General features: G+C 40.7%; 1 protein-coding gene across 7 annotated transcripts in view; it reads right to left on the bottom strand.

Annotated features, from left to right (window-relative positions):
* Positions 1–17,437, bottom strand: part of esrrb (estrogen-related receptor beta) — a 49,673-nt gene extending 32,236 nt beyond the window's left edge. For 2 of the 7 annotated variants that reach the window (XM_086094233.1, XM_086094232.1), the window contains exons 1-3: positions 12,097–12,537; positions 9,224–9,292; positions 285–694 (exon numbers count right to left, since the gene is read on the bottom strand). In XM_086094233.1, the coding sequence (XP_085950359.1) occupies positions 285–694; positions 9,224–9,292; positions 12,097–12,146 (529 nt within the window). In that variant the 5' untranslated portion in view covers positions 12,147–12,537. Of the gene's footprint in view, positions 1–284; positions 695–9,223; positions 9,293–12,096; positions 12,538–15,411; positions 15,577–15,953; positions 16,059–17,318 lie in introns of those variants that run through there. The other 5 variants (XM_086094237.1, XM_086094238.1, XM_086094239.1 and 2 more) reach the window with 5 other exon arrangements.
* Positions 17,438–18,694: the final 1,257 nt, after the last annotated feature.

Below are 18,694 nucleotides of genomic sequence, written 5' to 3' on the forward strand. Positions count from 1 at the left end.
CCAAATGATCACTTTAAAAAATGTAAACGCCATCATCTTGTTTAGAATAAAGATGTTAGTCGGGTATTGCTGTCTATGAAAATGTACAGCAGCCGTTATTAGGAATCCGGTACATAAGTGTTCCAAAGTGTCTGATAGATATCTTGATGGAGATGATTTGTGTATTTCAAAAATATACTTCCGCATTAATAATATTAGATGTGCTTTGTGTGTTTCTTGTGTAGAAAAAAATGTCAATTCTGTGTGTTTGAGGTATTGTTGGATGAAGACGAAGAGGAAAATACCTTGTATTGTCCTTTTAAAAAAGGCTTTGCAGGCCTCACAAGAGGCCACACCATAGTGATACCCCGAAGCAATATCTCCACAGACCAGGCACAGCCTCTTTGGGAGGGAGTTCAACATGTATTCGCACTTTATGGATGAGTCCTCCATGATGGTGCTGGAGCAGTCGTCATAGCGCTTGCGGCAGGTTCCGGCTCCGAGCCCGCCAGGGGTGAACATGGGTGGAGAGTCCAGGCCGTTGGAGTGGCTGTTCATGGTGCTGACATAGCCACCGCTAGCGTCAGAGTTGCCGCTGGGACTATGGTGGCTGACCGTGTCGATGACCGAGGACGGACTGGATGGCTCCGTTTTAATGTAGGACCCGCAGCTGGAGGGTAGGTGCCGATCATCAGCGGCCATCCTATTCAGCAGCCTGCAAGAGGTGTGGCGAGAAATAGGAGGGGGAGGAAGACAAGAGACAGACTATTAGTATTTATTTTATTTTTTTTACAGAATTATAAAGCAGAATGATACAAACATAGTGAGCATCACAAGTTATTACAGTATATGATATTCTAAAACAGGGGTCCCCAAGCAATAGGCCATTTGGTAGCGGGTCACTGAGAATGACTGGACACAAAATGTTTTGTTGATCAACAAGTGTGAAAAAAGTTTTATTTTGAAAATCAGATGCATCCCTCTGTGCGTCTGTCAAAATCTTAGCCAGCAAGCTAGCAAAATTTTTTGTCAAATTAAACGTTTGGTAGTTTGTTAAAAAAATAATAATAAATAATGAGAAAGAAGAAGTGCCAAACAAAAGGAAAGACATATTTTAAGCGACAATATTGGCAGTCGTACTTTTGGATATATTGCCGGTTATCTCGCACATGAGCACTCTCTGCGTAATATGCCGCTACAGGCTTGTAGACGAGGCAATGAAGCCTTCAAATCAAATCTAAAAGACAAGATATTAAAATTTTTTCAAGAGGAAAAAAAGACCGCAAGATGACACTAGCACATTTAAAAGACACAAGTCACTAATTACAACTACGTTCAGAAAAATGGCATAATAGTGAGCAGCATATTTAATCATTTATTATTACCGTAATTGTTGCAATTACTCTCCACTCCATCAATACACTGCATGTCTTTATGTGAAACCGGTCCCAAGCGCAAAAAAAAGTTTGAGGACCACTGCTCTAAAAGACAAATCCTCACATGCCACTAACCAAACGGCAATCAATGATCATTTTCACAATTAAAACCAATATGATCTATAGTTAGAATTGGTGTTCATGTGTGCAAATAACTAATTTCTTGAACCCAACCAAAATACAAAAAATGAAATGACAGTAAAGCAATATTCCATAAATTCTTTACGTTTACACCAAGTACCACCACAAAAAAAGGAAAGGAAAAAAATGGCTTGCCTAAATACCACTATCATAAAGTACAGTAGTATGCCTAAGTGTTCATAAAAAACAAGGCGGAGGTTTTATTCATAATCAATATTATTGCAAATAAACACTACATAATTTATTATTATTATTATTATTATGCAGATTGCATTCCACTCAAACAGTGGTTCTCAAACCTTTTCTTTGAATATGAAATAGTTTAATTGAAAAATGATAAATGATTCAAAATGTACAATTTCACATAAATTAAATTAAAATAAATAAATAAACATTCAATCTATCCAAAACCTCAATGCCAACACAGTTGTTCCCAGAGTATGTGGGGGGCTGACTGAGATGGGCTGTTGCCCTCAATCCAACCATTAATCAATTACATTTCTTCCGTTTTGCTTATGCTTGTAATACAACAAGACTCAATAGAGGACTTTGATTCAGTTTATCATGCTTTCATAAAAATGAAAAAAATGCATAAGTGCCATGTGTTTTTTTACGAGATGGGGTTTAAGATACGATAGTTCCATGTATTCATTGCTCCGCACTTGGTCACAAACCACGCAGTGCGGAATGAGCTATTCCTCTCTCCCACTCCAAATAAAACCACATTTTATACAGTTGAAGTATAAATTTTTTTTCACTGGCTGCAAGCAGGGCTCCGTGATCACGGGGCTCGCACAGTAGGCACTGTCAGCACCTGCTTGGCTCGCTCTCGTCCTCTTAGCACTGCCTCTGCTTGGACAATGGGCGAGCAATGAACTATCAAATTATTTATTTCAAAACAAATCCTTATTGTCGGCTGTAATCAAGCCACATCAATAAACTAGTATAGCATTCCCCACCACCGTCAACATATATCGCTCTACTTCTCTTTTCCTCTGGCCCTGCTTCGTTTATCCCCCGCCCCTCGACTCGCTCGTCCAATCACAAATCACAGTCGGTTACCTTCATAACCTCACAGGCAATCGGAAATGCAGAATTCATGAACAATCGACTCAACGCCAACTGCAGGCTTGTAACAATAGTCAGTGAATATTTTGCGTACTACCAGATCGAGCATACTTTGAGAATACATACATACTCTGCAGAGCAGAAAGCAGAGTGGACCTTGGATTGTCTCCTTGAGCCAGCAGTGAACCAAAAAGAAACACGATGACAACATATTGACTTCTATGTCTGTCTAATAACTGTATTTTGGAGTACACGCGGCCCATGATGTAGCGTGCGCAGGATAAAGTGCAGCATTTTGTATTTGGACAGTCGAAAGCAACATAAAATATTCCTTCCTTACAGGAACAATAAGGCCTCATGCTGCGACCTTTAGCAGTGAACCGAAAGAAATAAGAGATGCAACTTTGCTCAAGTCTTTTTTTCTTTTTCTTTCAGCAGATAGCATAAACTGAACTGGTGTGTTGTAAAATAGGAATAACTCAATGTATTGGCTGTAATGTGAAGATTTTGTGGATTGTTAAGGTGACGGCAAGGTCATACGTTTGAAAACAGACACACCCCTTTGCATTAGGTGCCGCGGTGGGGGTAAAAGGTCACCTGCACTTTCCTACATTAACAAAATTGAGTGTTGCGCGATTTATGCAAATTTGACAAATATGAGAAGAGCAGCAATGCAGTCACATTTAGGCCTCAGCACATTAGCCCATCAGCATATTGCCAACGAGTGCTAATGTTTACATATTTGACATAGCGGAATAGCATTAACGCCGCTGGACTCAAACTGCCTGCTCGGAAGTTAGCTGTCAGTGTGTGAGCACTTCTTGCTGAGGACAAGAAACCAGAGGCCTCTGCTATGTCGCCATACAGTTGGCCAAACCGCCTCTCGCTCTCTGAGGATGATTTAATTGCGAGGGTGGGTGACAGAGAGGTTCAGGCCCAGGGGTCATTGGGTCAACCTTATTTTCTCACCCTGGCTTCCTAGGCCCGTGGAGATGGGGGTCAGTGTGTCAAATTAAATCTCATTCCCGGGTTTCTCTCCCTGCTGTCATGTATATTCATCGGAGCTCCAGGTGCCTACCACTTCTGGAAATTCAAAAAAAGGTTAACTGCTAAAATAAATAATAAAAAACGCCCCATGTTAAAACCATTGACCTTGAGGAATAAGCCTGTCAGCATGTAACTCATTTTTCCCCCTCCTCATATGAATGTCCAAAGTTAAAACATGTTGGTTTTTCAGCTTTGATTTAAAAGACGAGGATTTATTATTATTATTATTACTATCATTATTATTATTATTATTATTATTATTGGGAATAGCAATGATCTGCTGCTTAAAAAAAAATTCCATTTGTACTCTTAAACGTCCTTGCAGACAGAAATTGAAAGGTGAATCAATTTCATGCCTTTCTAAAATAGAACTTGCTGCTCTTGATAATGAATGCAGATTGCATCTGCGTAAATTAATGCATGGCTCTGTTCATCTGCTTTATGTTCTCTGTTTCAGATGGATATGTGCACCTGTGCGATAGGGCACCTGCACTTGGCTTATTAAAGGCTATATATTAAAACGCAGGCGCACAAGATGGCTTCATTTAGCTTTTATTTCACAAATTCAGAGTAAGCCTAACCCCGGTTCAAAGGCCATCTTCAGGGTGACACTTAGCATAATTGCATAAGTGTCTTAACCGTTTCGCCTCCGGCTCAATGTGGCCATTTATTATAAATGCGCTGGCGAGAATTCCCTTAACTCATTCTGCTATGACACATTATACCACTGCTATGCGTATGTTTTTTAACAAGTCTGCATATATTGATTAATGATACTGAGGGAATACTAACCACTTGAACCTGTGGTATTAATCAAACAATGTGGGAAAAAAAATTGTATAAATATTCGTGATCTCGAATGGGACCGCACTCATTTAAATCTATAAATGAGGACCATTGTACCATGAATTGTGATCACTAAATATTTTGACAGTCTCAATAGGCACCATTAATATTTCAATATGTGGGATAGGTGCTAATTAGCAGGTGTGCTGCACAATACTGCAGACAATTGCATGCTGTAAAAATCTCTCATTCTGTTTTACTTCCTTCCTACAAGCATTTCATATTCAATCGCCTGTCTGCCCAAAGGTTCTCATTTTCCTTCCTCTCTTCTTTCTCCTTTTGTACCGATCAAAATTCATTGTGAGTAGAGTGTTGTGGGGGCGTGCTAACACACGGTTCAGTTTGGTTTTTATCTGATTCCACTTGGTCCTTCTATCAGCATTTCAGATCCCTAATATCATTCCACTGGCGCTGCTGAGACCAGGATTAACTGGCCTAATGACTGACTATGCTTCTCACATATTCACTGTTGCTGAACATCTGAGAGACGACGTGAAGAACACTCGCTCCTCCGTGTCTTAACACTTCCTTTCCCTGGAAGCAAAACTCGGACGAGACTGCCTTGAGAACAGCTGTGATCTAATTGAGCCAATTTGTAAAAAAAAACTGCTGGGAAGACCTTCTTGCTTACGTGAGGAGAACAGTGACATTTTCCACCGTAGCCTGACTCATGTGTAAAACACACAGGCTCAGCTCATACAGTGTGAAACTCTTGATATCTTTTTTTTTTCTTTTTCTTTTTTTAACCAGCAAAGCCACCTGATGCCAAAAACACCATTTTAGACCATTTACTAACCTCATCACAAGGTGTCACACGCCTGCTACCTCAACCTGAGTGAGGATGGGCAGTGGCGGTGGGGGAGGGGGTTGGGGTTGACATCTGCAAGCAGAGTGATGGTGATATCAGATGCCCCAGTAGGGGCAGATCTGTTAGAAGGCCCCAGGCGATGTGGTCTGATAAGCCACTGGTCATGGAGTCAGGCGCAAGGTAGGACAAACTCAATTAGCTTCTGAAATACCTCCTCTGAGCCTTGCTCAGCCTCTTCAGCAGAGTCAAAACCTAGCGGCAGCCACCATCCTGACCTCTCCTCGAAGGGCTACTGCCATCTTTTAACGCTTCAACACACAGCCAGGGACTCATTGGAAAAAGCAATGACCGAAGGAGGGTGAGGGAAACCCTTCCAGCCAGAAAAAAGTCAAATTAAGTTTGCAGGGTGTGTTCAAAATGGGGGCAAACAGACAAGGAAAAGCACCAGGGCCCCAGAAGGACTTGGAGCAGCCCTTGGGATTCAAATAATACAATCATCTTATACGTAGATGATCCTTTTTGTCTAACCGGTCCTCCATTATCGGCCATCATGGGAATATGGGGTAAATGTACTCCTAGAGTGACCAAAAAAAGGAAAAAGAAGAAGAAAAAAGAAAGTAAGCGATACGTGACGAGAGTGTTTGTGGTACCAAAGGAGATTGAGGGGCCCCAATCAATAGTCCATAGGCTGGGGGCTAGTGCCAGGTTCCCATTGCGGGGACCATGCTCTCTGCGGCCTCTACAATTAAGTCTCTCGGTCTCCAGCACAGGATTATATTTAGCTGCTCCACAGCAATGCTGCTATCATCTTTATAAAGCAATGAGCTCACTCCACTATGACAACATGAGCCCCACGCTCCGCCGGCACCATACGATAGCCCAGACCAAGAAGTACTGTAGATCACATCTATTGATCCCCGCCTCCCCCCACCTCCTGCTCCTTCCTGTTGTGGAGATGCTGCTGGCATATAGGCTCCGCTTTTCGTCTGACGTAAACCGTCTGGGCCGCACAGGGCAGATCTAGTTCTTATAAGGGGCTGAGTTCAGGATGTTGATGGAAGCAAATGACTTGTGATAGAGATATTGTCAGTGGGGGGGATGCGAGAAGGGAGTCTGGCGATTGACGAAACTTCAGATTTTATAGAGCAAAAAAGTACAATCTTCTTCAGAACCCAGTGGGGGACTTCCCTGCAGAATTGAACAGTTCATCATGCTGTATGGAGAAAAAAAAGGAGCTCATGATAAGTCTGGCTCTCAATGCAGTACATTTGGGATTAAATGTCTAATTGTGTCTTTTCATTTAAAAAGATTAGTTCCCATTACATCTGTTCTGTGACATTGTCATGGTATAATTTAACAACATGAAATTACAATGGACCATGAAATATAAAAAGTGATTATCATTCTACTTTCTGACTACTGGCGCTGCGAGAAAACATTTTGTCAGTCAAATATTTTGTGCATTCAACAATGTTTTAGAGCTATTCATGATACGTCGGATCGATTAGTGGGATCTCATTATCCACTCGCAAATCATATTTACAGCAGGTTAGCAAATTCAGGTATTCAAATTTTTAAAAAGAACATTTTTTAAATTCAGTTTTGCTCAGGCACAATCGTTCGCAACTTCACATCCAACAAAGTGGCATTATGCCATTTGTTTACTGATATACTGACAGAGACTGTGCTACGTTGAATTATGTAACGTTTTTACTCTACTTGTGTGACACTTTAAAAAAAAAAATAGTTTGTGACATGCAGAGAAAAATGCCTCTCTCAGTCAACGCATGTGATATCCTTGAATATGTGTGTGTGGGCGCAAATAGAAATATTATTATAAAAAGGTTCAGGCTATTTAAGCCCAGTGTAGCTCGCAGGTTTAAGACACAGTGATTGGGGGACAGAGGCATAGCGCCATGCATGAAATTGCTTCATTAATCTTCTTCTGATAGGCTGTTCTTGTTTAGGAGTCAACTCTACCTGCCCGAAACAAAGAGCCTGTCCTGTCTCCACCATAAACTAAAATTCCAATCAAAAGCAAAGCCAAACACAAACAACCCTCATATATGGACACAACATTATTAGATGTCCAGGAATTTTTAAACATTACACATGGGTAGAGTCAACGTAGCCACTAGAAAGCATATCACAGTGTTCTGTCTCGAAATGACACGAGCATCAAGTCAAGAGACTGTCAGACTTCAAATTCAAATGACTGTAAATTAATTGATGCTTTGACGATGTTTGCGGCGGTGGCAGACATCGTCATAGCAATGGCCTCTAGCTTTTTACAAGCTCATCTCCACCAGCTGCCACATATTTCCCATAAATAGTGCTGGTAATAAAAAGGCGGGTGGGCCTTACTGATTTATATGATCGGGTCCGCCACCACACCATTCAGAAATAATTAAACTTTGGGGATATTTCATGAATTAATGTGTCTCCTTCAGGGGGCAATCTAAACATACATTTCAGCATGCACCGTGTCTGGTGTCCGCGGACACATGGCAAGGGATTGTGGTGTAGGGGCGGGGGGTTGGGGGCGTCTGCCTCCGAGGGGGCAGGTTCAACAACCAACCACTCAATGTTACTATTTGATTGCACTTAGCGCTGTCGCAGCGCTATCCTAAGGAGGTGTTTTAACGCGAGCATTTTTTGTGACTGACATCCAAATGGGCCACAAACCACAAACTTGTGAGTGAAATAGCACAACTGTGGAGAGAAAAAAAAATGAAACAGGCATATTTTACTAGATCACCACATTTAACTTTGCTTTATTGTGTTTTATTTTAATTATTTTTTTAATTATTTTATTAACTTAACTATTTCCTTATTTTTTCTCCACACTGTGAAAGCCTGTACACGCACACGCAGGCCTGTCATTTGCTCGCAGTTATCCAAAGAACATCATGAAAAAGCGCTTTGTGTAAAAGTTGTAGCGGGTGCGAGGCTGCTCCGGTTTACACAGAGGAGACTTGGTGAAGCTGTCAGTAGGAATGGTAGCTGCTGCTGTGACGGACGGCTTCCATATTGATTTCATAAATAAACAAAGCTAACCATCGATCCTAATGTTATTTTGCATTTCAATTACTGCTCAGAAACATAACCTTCAAACAACGGGCCGCTCAATAACAATAGCCTTCACTGATAAACACCCATACGGTTATCCCCTTACATCACGTTTTCAACCAAGTGAGACCGAGTGGACATTTGGAAGTACGCTAAACTTTGCAAACCAAGTTTACGTTTTTTTCCCCCCAACGTTTCTGCATTTTAACACTCACGGTTCTTTTTGGGGTTATTTTCGGGGACATGTATCTAGCAATGTGGGGCAATGTGCATGCAAAAACGTGTCTGTAAATGAAGAGGAGCCCTTCAACGTTGGAGCAACAGGAAGAAGTGCTGACGCGCTGTGTCAGTGATAGCACTCGGCTGCCACAAGGGCATAAGAGCCCACGTAGGCTAGCATTATCCTTCGAGACTAATGGACCTGGTTATTTTTAAACAGATTCTCGCACTGCGGCGGAGGTCTCCAATGTTACCGTGGAAGAGAGATCAGTAGGTGCACGTGTGATGATGCTGCCTCGTATAGGTACGTATGCAAAGATGGCAGCGCGATAGCTAACTGAGAGGTATAAAAGCCAAACACGCGCATTATGGGACAGCGGCTTACGGATGTCGAAAACTTTTATTAAAATTGTTTGAACAAATCTACTTTTTCATTTCTATGTAAACATTTGTATGGTTGTTTTGTGCCGACACAAAAAAAAGAATAGTGAGCATCCACGGAGTGCTAATATACTCTGCATCCCCATTTGGCCTGGGGACTCACTCTCCCTCCCCCCCTTCAACTCAATCTGAGTGACACATTTACAGTGAAAGTAATGATACTAGATACCAGAAATGAGAAGGCTCCAGCGCGGCCAGTGGACTCAGGAATCTCTCTAATGAATTGGACAACAAAGCCCTGTTGGTACAAGGAAGAAGTATTTAGAATTGGGTGACAAACTGAATTTATAGACATCATAGACGCCACAATGCCTCCTAAATGCAGACGGCATGGGAGAAGGCGGGCCCGGTCAGCTGGGCGGCAGCTTCAGAGGCTACCGAGGCTCGCGTCTCCTAGCGGGGTGGCCATTCTCAGCCAGGAGCCTCTTCTTGTAATGTATTCTGAAACCAAATTATCGTAAGCTGATCCCATCTGGATAGTGTCTGTGCGCGGCTGCTTTGGTTACCCACCATTGCCTCTACCCTGCGATAGCATCTCCATGAAGACAGCAGAAATCTGATTAGCCAACAACAATGAAACACTTGGTCAAAGAGCAAAGAGCTTTTAACTTAAGATACACTAATGTAATTCCCTCGCCTTGTTTTCTGAAACCTAATAACAATCTATCGGATGGACTCCTGCATGGGTGTTTGCAGGCTCCAACGCAGCACAAGCTGGGAATAATGTCAAATAAATTCAAATCTAATCCATCAGTGTGTGCTAACGTCATTCTGTTTCTCCAAAAAAAAAAAAAAAAAATACATGAAAAGGGTCTAATTTCATGAGGGGCTGGGTTGCAGAGTGCAGTTAACTGAAGCAGTGGGGATGCTGGGCTGAAGGAAAACCAGGGTGTTGATGGAACATTTAAGACCACAGAGAAGTCACATGCTGACTGGCTGAAAGCACCACCAGCAACGTTCAACTATTAGCATAAAGTAAATACCTGACTCAGTCGCAAGCTCAGAGAAAAAAATAGTCTGATATAGAAAAAAAAAGAGCAAGAAACAAGTAGACAATTAAACTTGCTAATAAATTCAAAATAAAACCCTGCTGCAGTTTAGGCACTGCCGAGGTCCACAGGTCAATCTATAAGAGTCATGCTGTCTTGATTTTATAATGGTACCGTGTTAATTACACAGAATCCATCCTTTACAGCTGACCAATCCTTTCATTCAACCATCGAAGTCCCGTTCAGCCTAAAGTGTGTGTGTGATTTAAACGGCACTGAACAGTAAACTGAACAGAAGAACACTGCTTCCTAATTTAAATAAATCGCGACTTCAATCCAAAAATATTGAAGAATAACATTATTTGAGTGTCTTAGGGTTGATGAGGGTACAATAATTTCCCTCCCTCTTTTGTTGCCTGTGTATTATGAAAATGTAAGTATAAATAAGGGTGTGTGTATATTTATATATATATTATTTTTTTTTAATCATCCATACTGAAATATAGAGAAAACCCGTACATTTGGTCACATTTAGTTGTAATTGACAAGACTGTTATGCTTTTGTTAGTTTTGAAATAATATCTGTGGAGGGGAAGAAAGTTGAGTTGAATGAAAGTGAAATCAACTTTATACAAATGATTTTAAATACCTATGGAAGGGAAAGCTAATGTATGGCATGTAGAATTTGTTTTGGAAATTTATTTTTACATATCATTAATGAGATGTACACAATTCACTAAACCAATGAGCATTTATTCAGACAGTGAATTGTCCAAAAAGCCGCTTTAAAATAATACCAGTGTTGTTATTGTTTTGTGAAAGTTGCATTTATGCCTTAAGTTATTACATCTGGTGTGTTTGAGACTCACCCATTTTTTTTAAATAATTTGACAGTTTTTATAATGTGAAACAACTAACATGCATTAAAGGAACAATGATAATTGTGCACAATTTTAATGCTAGCACAAGTTATAGAAGTTGAAGTTACTAAAGCAAAGTAAACCATATATATATATATATATATAAATAAAGGGGCTTTATTAAAGAAAATAAAGTGCATTGCTCTTGAACTAGTTTCCTTGTATTTGTCTAAAAGATATTGCCGCTCTTTTTAATGTTTAAATTAACTTAATGAAATGTACTGAATTAGGCAGCAATTAGTGATAATATCTTAAAACTTTTAGCATTTGAATTGGCAGTGAATAGGGTGCAGATAAAATTAGGGCACCACAAATTATGCTTAATTAATAATTTCAATATGTTTAGATGTCTGACTGGATTTTTCTTAATTGTACATTTTGAGTAAATGTAAAACCCTTGAGAAAATATATTTTTTAAGGCTTTCCAATATATTTTTGTTTAATTTATAATATTTATTTTTGATTGAATTAACATGTGGTAGTGAGTGTGTTTAATTTAGGCTTAAGTACTGAACATATCTAAAGAAAAAACATTACACATATATAATTTACATTTACAAATTGTGAGTTGAGTGCAGCGATGTCAAATGTGGATCAGAGAGTAGAGGTGGCAGCTTGTTTTGCGTGCCGCTGCCGGGACAGAGAAGCCAGCCACCGTTCGTGTCCTTTTGTTTATTTTGTCCTGTGCAATTTATCTTCTCCACGTTTACTTTCATCCTAAAATCTCTAGTAGCGTTTTCACTTTTATCGCGTGACTGTACATACAGTGAGACCCAGTCTCTCAAGTAATTAGAAAACTATAATGCTTTCATTTAGGAAACAGGAAACATCGTCCGCACTCAGAATTTCAAGTCAAGGCTGTCATAAAAGATTTGCTCACACAACGAAGCTACATGCACTTGCACATGCTCACACAGAGAGTTTCTTTTGCCCTGTTGCTTGATGCAAAGTCACCTAAACTCCATCCTGCATGTTAAGATATATAAACAGAAAAGTTCAAGTGCCCAAAAAAAAGTGGGATTGACAGAAAAGGTGCAGGCAAAGTGAAACATGAACTGAAACGCAACAAAGACCACAGGCAGGAGTTAAAAAGAATAAGTGAAGGAAAGGAAGGAAGAAAAAAGTGCACCTACTGGTTATGATAGCTGAGAGGGTCTGGTAGACAAAGTTCTGAAATGTCCATCAGTCCAGTTTTAGCATTCCAGGAATGAGAGGAAGAGGAAAGAGGAAAGAATTGAGAGCCGCTTCTTCCCCCAAATGACAGCGGAGCACCCTCAGAGATCTTGCCGCCGAAAACCCCCTCCAGCAGCGCTTCCGCCAGCCTGCACAGGTATGTTGGACTCTGATGGACTGAGTGGCTGCGCGCATGAGTAAGGGGACATGTGTGTTGTGTATGCGTTTATGTCGAGATGTGTGGCAAGAAGACTGCGTCTCTGATTGTATGAGAGAGCGCGCGTGTGTGTGTGTGTGTGTGTGTAGGACAGAGAGCGAGAGAGAGAGAGAGAAAGAGAAAGAGAGAGAGAGAGAGAGAGAGCGAGAGCAGGCAGTGGCGGGATGAGGACTGAGATGGAGAGCGCAGGAGAGCGCCAGCGAGAGGAATGACTCTTTCCACAGGCGGGATAGGGCTCTTTAAGACTCAAGGGCTTGATGAATATGGAACAGCTGCTGTTGGCTGGCTCCGAGGGGGAGGACTTAAAGTGACAGAGGGGCCGGCACTGCACCGGGGAGGAGGGATCCAAAATGCTCACACGCTATGCATGGACGCAACGCACAGCACACAGAAAGTGTTCCGATCAACAACAGGCACTAAAAACATAACATTTCGAGCTGTATAAAAGTTCAAAAACAGACTCAGGCAAGATGACTGAATTCAGCAAGGTGCAAGGGTCAGCAGAAATCATCAGCACCAAGGCCGAACATTAACAACACTCAACTCTACACCTTCATAGACCTACTGTATATGTGTGCATTCTCATCAGTCAATGAGAAACTAAAAACACGATTACAAATAACTTGTTTTGTTTTTTTCTCAGCTACAATCACACTCCAGTTGGTCCAAAATGCTGCTGCTCACCGCCTAACTGGAGCTCATAGGAGGGAGCACATAACTCCAATTCTGACCTCCCTTCACTGGCTCACTGTTCATTTTAAGATTATTTTATTTGTTTTTAAATCTTTAAACGGTCTACCCCCGCCGGCCCTCTCTGAGCTCTTCCACCCACCTGCGGGTGCCTCTGGTCAGCGGACCAGATACTACTGGAGGTTTCAAGGGCTATGCAGAGGCTCAGAGGGGATTTAGGTTTTTTTCCATTGAAGGTCCCTCCTCGTTGCAATGGCATCACACTAAACATTAGACAAGCCCCTTTTCTGTCCATTATGAAAACTTGTCTTAAAATAAAAATAAATATTCTTTGGTTTTCAACTCAGCACTCGGCATTGTTTTTGTATTTTATTGTCTGTTACTGCTTTTGTTATTAATGTATTGTTTAAAAAAATGTATGTCTGATTTTTTTTTTACTTTGTATGCAGCGCTTTGTTTTTTAGGTGTTCTAGAAATAAAGTTTTTTGCCTTTACTGGCCACCACCCCTCACAAAGCAATGCAAAGCCTTGTGTATTGTAGGTGGTGGGTATTTAGGGCGAGCAGTCACCACAGTGAAGATAAACATTAATGTACGCAAAACGGCTAAGATTTTGTACAGTGATTTGATAGCGAACCCACTGTTATTTCATTATCATAAATTGTGGTTTGTCCTAGTTATATATTGCACAGAATATAAAATGAGGGAGATTGAGATTGAGAGAGCTGCGGCTGGAACGGATTAATGGCATTTCCATTTATTTCAATGGGAAACATTACCTCAGTTTGCAAATGTTTCGATTTCAAAACGGAATTCACGGATCACTTTCAGAGCTACAAATTTTCTCAAATTATCTTAATATTTTGTTATTAATGGTTTATGATGACACTTATGTTAATAATTTGTCACTATAATCTTCAACGATGATTTAAAAAGTTAGCAAACTGATAAATATCAATATGGAATAATAATAATTATTACTTTAGATTTTAATTACAGTTTAATTATAATTATTTAATTTGAATTATATCAATAGGTCTTTGCAAGTGTTTACGATTTCAAATGATCTCTTCTACAACATTCCTAGGAAATCACAGTGTCCATCACTGGTGAGCTATTTTCAGGCTCACAAGCTACTCATGTAGTCCTTGGGGCTACCTGGCGATCACTGCTCCATAAACAAAAATAATAATAATAATCTATGATGGAAATGTTGAAATAGTTGATCCCCCCCCCCCCCCGAGAAGTTCATTCATCAGTTCAGAACCTTTCTTAGCAGTGAACTTCTACAATTACGAAAAAGGCTGTATGCATGTTCAAAAGTGTCACCAAACGGGGCTGCATAGCACAGTATGGAGGCTACACCTCACAGTCGAGTGCATTTGCAGCACTTCAGTTTCAAAAAGCAATAGCTTTCAAACCACTAAGGACAGTTAATGTATTTATTGAGCTGTGTCGCTGGCTCCATTTGTGGTTGTTACATGTGAGAGAGCATTGTGAACCTTTCGACACCTGCGAGACATGATCTCGAGTCATAACTCATGGTGCGGAGGCCCATCATCTTCTAAAGCGGCGGAAAATCCAGCTCTGCTCCTCTAACTCTGGCTTTAGAAGCGCCTGTGTTTCACTGTTGATCAAGCTCAGTAAGAATGCCGAGAATGCAGATAGCGTTTCACAGTCAGCGAGTGTCACCGTGTTACTGTATCCTCACATTGTAAGAGCGGAGCTTACGGCATCTTTTGGGGCAAACGAGCAGCAGCAACTCGGCAAAAAAAGCCCTTCTGAGTGCGACTGCCACTCGTCGTCTCAGCGCAGGTGACATCAGCTTGGAAGTAGAACTAAAGCAACGGGCTTCATGCAGCGGTTGTGCTGCATGCAGAACAGGAACAGTGCAAACCCCCGGAGAGGAATCCTGTTCCATTCATCGCCTCACGTTTCTATAATCAATGCAAAAACATCACGCAATCCCTATTGATCATCACAGGCCTATTGATGTGCAACAATAGTGTCTGCGCAGTGGCACTGGTTTCACAGCATCTGTTCCCCTTTTTTGGACTAAAACAAATGACTTAAATAAATTCAATCCAATTAAGACTGGTGCCAAATCCAGCACCTGTCAGCCTAATTCCTGGGATAGGAATAAACACACTGTCAAACAGTGTTGTAAGACCCCAATAAGACACCTCACCACAGACGGGGATGGAAATAAAACAGAGGGTGCAAAGCAGATGATGCCATGCCTTCCAGTAAGGCTTGTTGTTTTATGGCGGGCTGTAAGTCAAACGACCACAGATGAGCCCGAGGGGAATCAGAAGAAGTGGTGATACTGTCATGATAAAATGTTCAACGCTATTATCCTGGTATCTAACCTGCATACTGCCTTTCACCTTGGTGACTGCCTCCATGAGACGAATCTTATATCTGCATGTTTTCATGTGGCTTGCCAAAGCTTTTAAGTGACATCCTGACTTGTGTCGCGCCGTGTGAGCTATGAAAGCCCCGCTGAAAGCTGCTATCGCTCCTCCTTATCAGCCCTGTTATGAAAAATCACAGCATGTGACAGTTGATTTGACAGAGAAGGATCTGATAGAAATAACGAATAGAGCCACGTGAGGCCGGCACTCGATCACACGGCATGAAAAGTTAAAGCAGTAACAGGAGTAGGACAGCGGCTGATTATGTAATCTGTTGGAATGGTTACACGCTTAAAGTGAAAATAAGTGTTTCTTTTGTCAGAGTGTAAATGTAGCCGGCCTGTGTTTATTCGGTACACAGTCAATTTTATAGAGTGAGTTTTACCCTAAAAAAATACAATATTCTGTCCTAGTCTAAACAGAATAAATGTTGCACTTGGAAGAAAGTATATATAAAAAAACAACAAAAAACACGAGTTGAGGAATTATGACAGAACCTTCAGGTTGGAGACGGCCAAACTACCAGCTGAGCCATGCCGCTCCTACTGTGCATCAGTAGTCTCGGGTGAAATCCTCGTACCTCCAAGGCCATTTTTGGTCTCCTTTAGGACACACCAGCGACATGTTAACAAACAGTAGGTGTGGCACAGCTCAAGTGGTAGAGTGGCCATCTTTCAGGCTGAATGTTGTGGGATTGTTCCTCAACCCTTGAGTGACTTTCAATTTTCAAATTTAAAGGGATACTTGACTCATTAAGTCAGTAGCAAAAAGTTACCATTTTGTCCAGAATTTATTTGATGACTTCATTATTTTTCATGTACAATGAATCTGTGCTGAGGAAATAGGTAACAACCAATCACAGTTTACGTGTTTTCTCGGTTTGGTTAGCATATTGAGCCATGATTGGCCGTAACCCTCAGTCAACAAGTGAATTTAATTAATTTTAAAGGTATTAATTGATCACAAAAAAAATATATAATAATTCTCACATGAATTATAGACAAAATAGCATCTTCTTACTGTTGAAAATGGCTCAATAAATCAACTATCCCTTTAAAGTTTACTCTGCTTAGACTGGGATCGAATATAGTCTTTTCTAGAGTAAAATTTACTCTGCGAAATGTAGTTTTTGTGCGGCCTGCTTGTAGGAAATGACTCATTGAGAAAACATGGAACAAAGTTGTCACCAATTTACGGGATATCTCAACACCTAAATGAGGAAATACATAGTGATTCAAATTAGATGTACAATGCTGCCAATGTCTGCTGGTGGAATACATACTTATACTTTACTTATATTTATTACATTTTAGCCTCCCCTAAACATACAGAATACTAAAATGCAAATGATATATGCATAGTAAATTGGATGACATTAAAAGGAAGATTTTTGTCTGAACGTAAACCTATTTGTGAGTTGTTCACCGACTTATGTCACATCTCTCAAGAAGTAAAAATCTTCATGTGGCACTTTTAACACTCCAAAAAAAGAAATATGTGGCGCTTCCAATCACGTGTGCTGCTAATGGAAATTAATACATACAGCAAAAAGGTTGTCAACATCCATTGACAAATACGGACGTCTACATTGCAAATGAACCTTACTTGACAATAAAATCTACTCTTTAAAACACGACTGACCGAGCTTTTGAGGCAATAAAACGTGAGCAGGTGCACAGTGCACAACCGTAATTAGGACTGCACTGTACAGGCCTATGTAATAAATAGCTACGTAGTTTAAAGATAAGAAAAGCAACGAAACAATTTATAGTAAAAAAAAACATGTCTAAACAGACATACAACAACACGCCTGAAAGTGTGCAAAGAGATGAGAAATGTCAGCTAATGAACGTATAAAGTACCTTTCAACGACATGTCACTGTCGTGGGTGACAAGCGTTATGTCAAGGAAGTGATGTCTTGTCCTCTGGAGGTACAGTAGTGCCCGCGCGCAGGACGTTTCGGTGGGTGGTGTGTTGCCTCTGCGGTTCCAGGACGCCCCGTATAGCTGTCACACACCGGAGCCTCGCAGGCAACTCCGCCTTCGGCGCGCGCCCACCACTTAAAACAAACTCCCCCGCGAGCAAACGAGCCGTGCGAGTCAGGTCAAGTGTCACAACAGGTTCATGATGTCAGTGTTTCGTTATTCGAATAAAATCACACTGGAATGTTTGATCATGTTAATGTTTTACCCGAATGAGTGAAAAAGTTGGTACGTATTAAAAATTAAATGAAAAAAAAAAAATCTGATGATTGTTATGTTATTCACTGTAGTTCTGAATTAATACTAAAATACCGTAGGGATAATTACTTGGGTCTAATTTTGTGTCTCTTTTACAATGGCAAAAAAAAGGTGAATATATATTTCTAACTGTAAGTAGCGGTAACTTTGAGAGCACACGCAGATAGTGGCAAACTCATGTTCCTCTTAAGCCCAGGTGTCAAACTCAAGGCTCAGGGGCCACCTCTGGCTCACTGCATCACTTTATGTGGCCCACTAAAACAAATGATATTGTTTGTTTCTTGTTGATTTTGCCATGAAATCTGTGACAAATTGCTAGTTTTCTTTACTTTTAATAGCTTTTATGAGCATTTACCCCACCTAATCCCTTGTTAACATAAATTGAATTTTGCAAAGTTTTACCTGCTCTCTGAGGAGAAAAAAACATAACAATGATGTCTCCCACAGGTAGCTAGGTGCAATAATTAACTCTTTCTGAAAGTACAATCTATTGACACATTTGTTCCCTGAATTGAGGCAATAGAATGATAAGAGGAAAAACATCACGTTTAAAACAATAATTGTGGAGCAATATTCATCAATACAAAATGTAATGCAGTTAAGAAATCGCTGATTTGTTTTCAGGGCAGTTTTTACCAGCACAGATCCTACAGTTTGCACCTCTGACAACCTCATCTGTGGGCTCCAGCTTGCAAGAGCAGTAAGTAGTGCCATCATCTCCACTAGAGGGAGGGCTCTCTCACAACATAGCCACAGAGAAGCTACACCAGAAGTGTCATTCTTATATATTCTCTCACAAGAAGACAGTGTTTTCATAAGGCAGATGAATGACAGAAGAGTGCTAACAAGCAGGCACACAATGGACACTCGACTGCTCTGACTTGAGAGCACAAAAAGCTTCTCCCTTACAAACATGTAATTACTGTCCCTAATAGATTAATGCATGCTGAAAGATAGAAATTGACTGCAGTTTATTGATTGAATAATTTCAGGGAGG

The sequence above is a fragment of the Leptonotus elevatus genome, chromosome 14 (genome assembly GCF_054856555.1).
Source record: "Leptonotus elevatus isolate MCC_2025b chromosome 14, RoL_Lele_1.0, whole genome shotgun sequence".
NCBI lineage: Eukaryota > Metazoa > Chordata > Actinopteri > Syngnathiformes > Syngnathidae > Leptonotus > Leptonotus elevatus.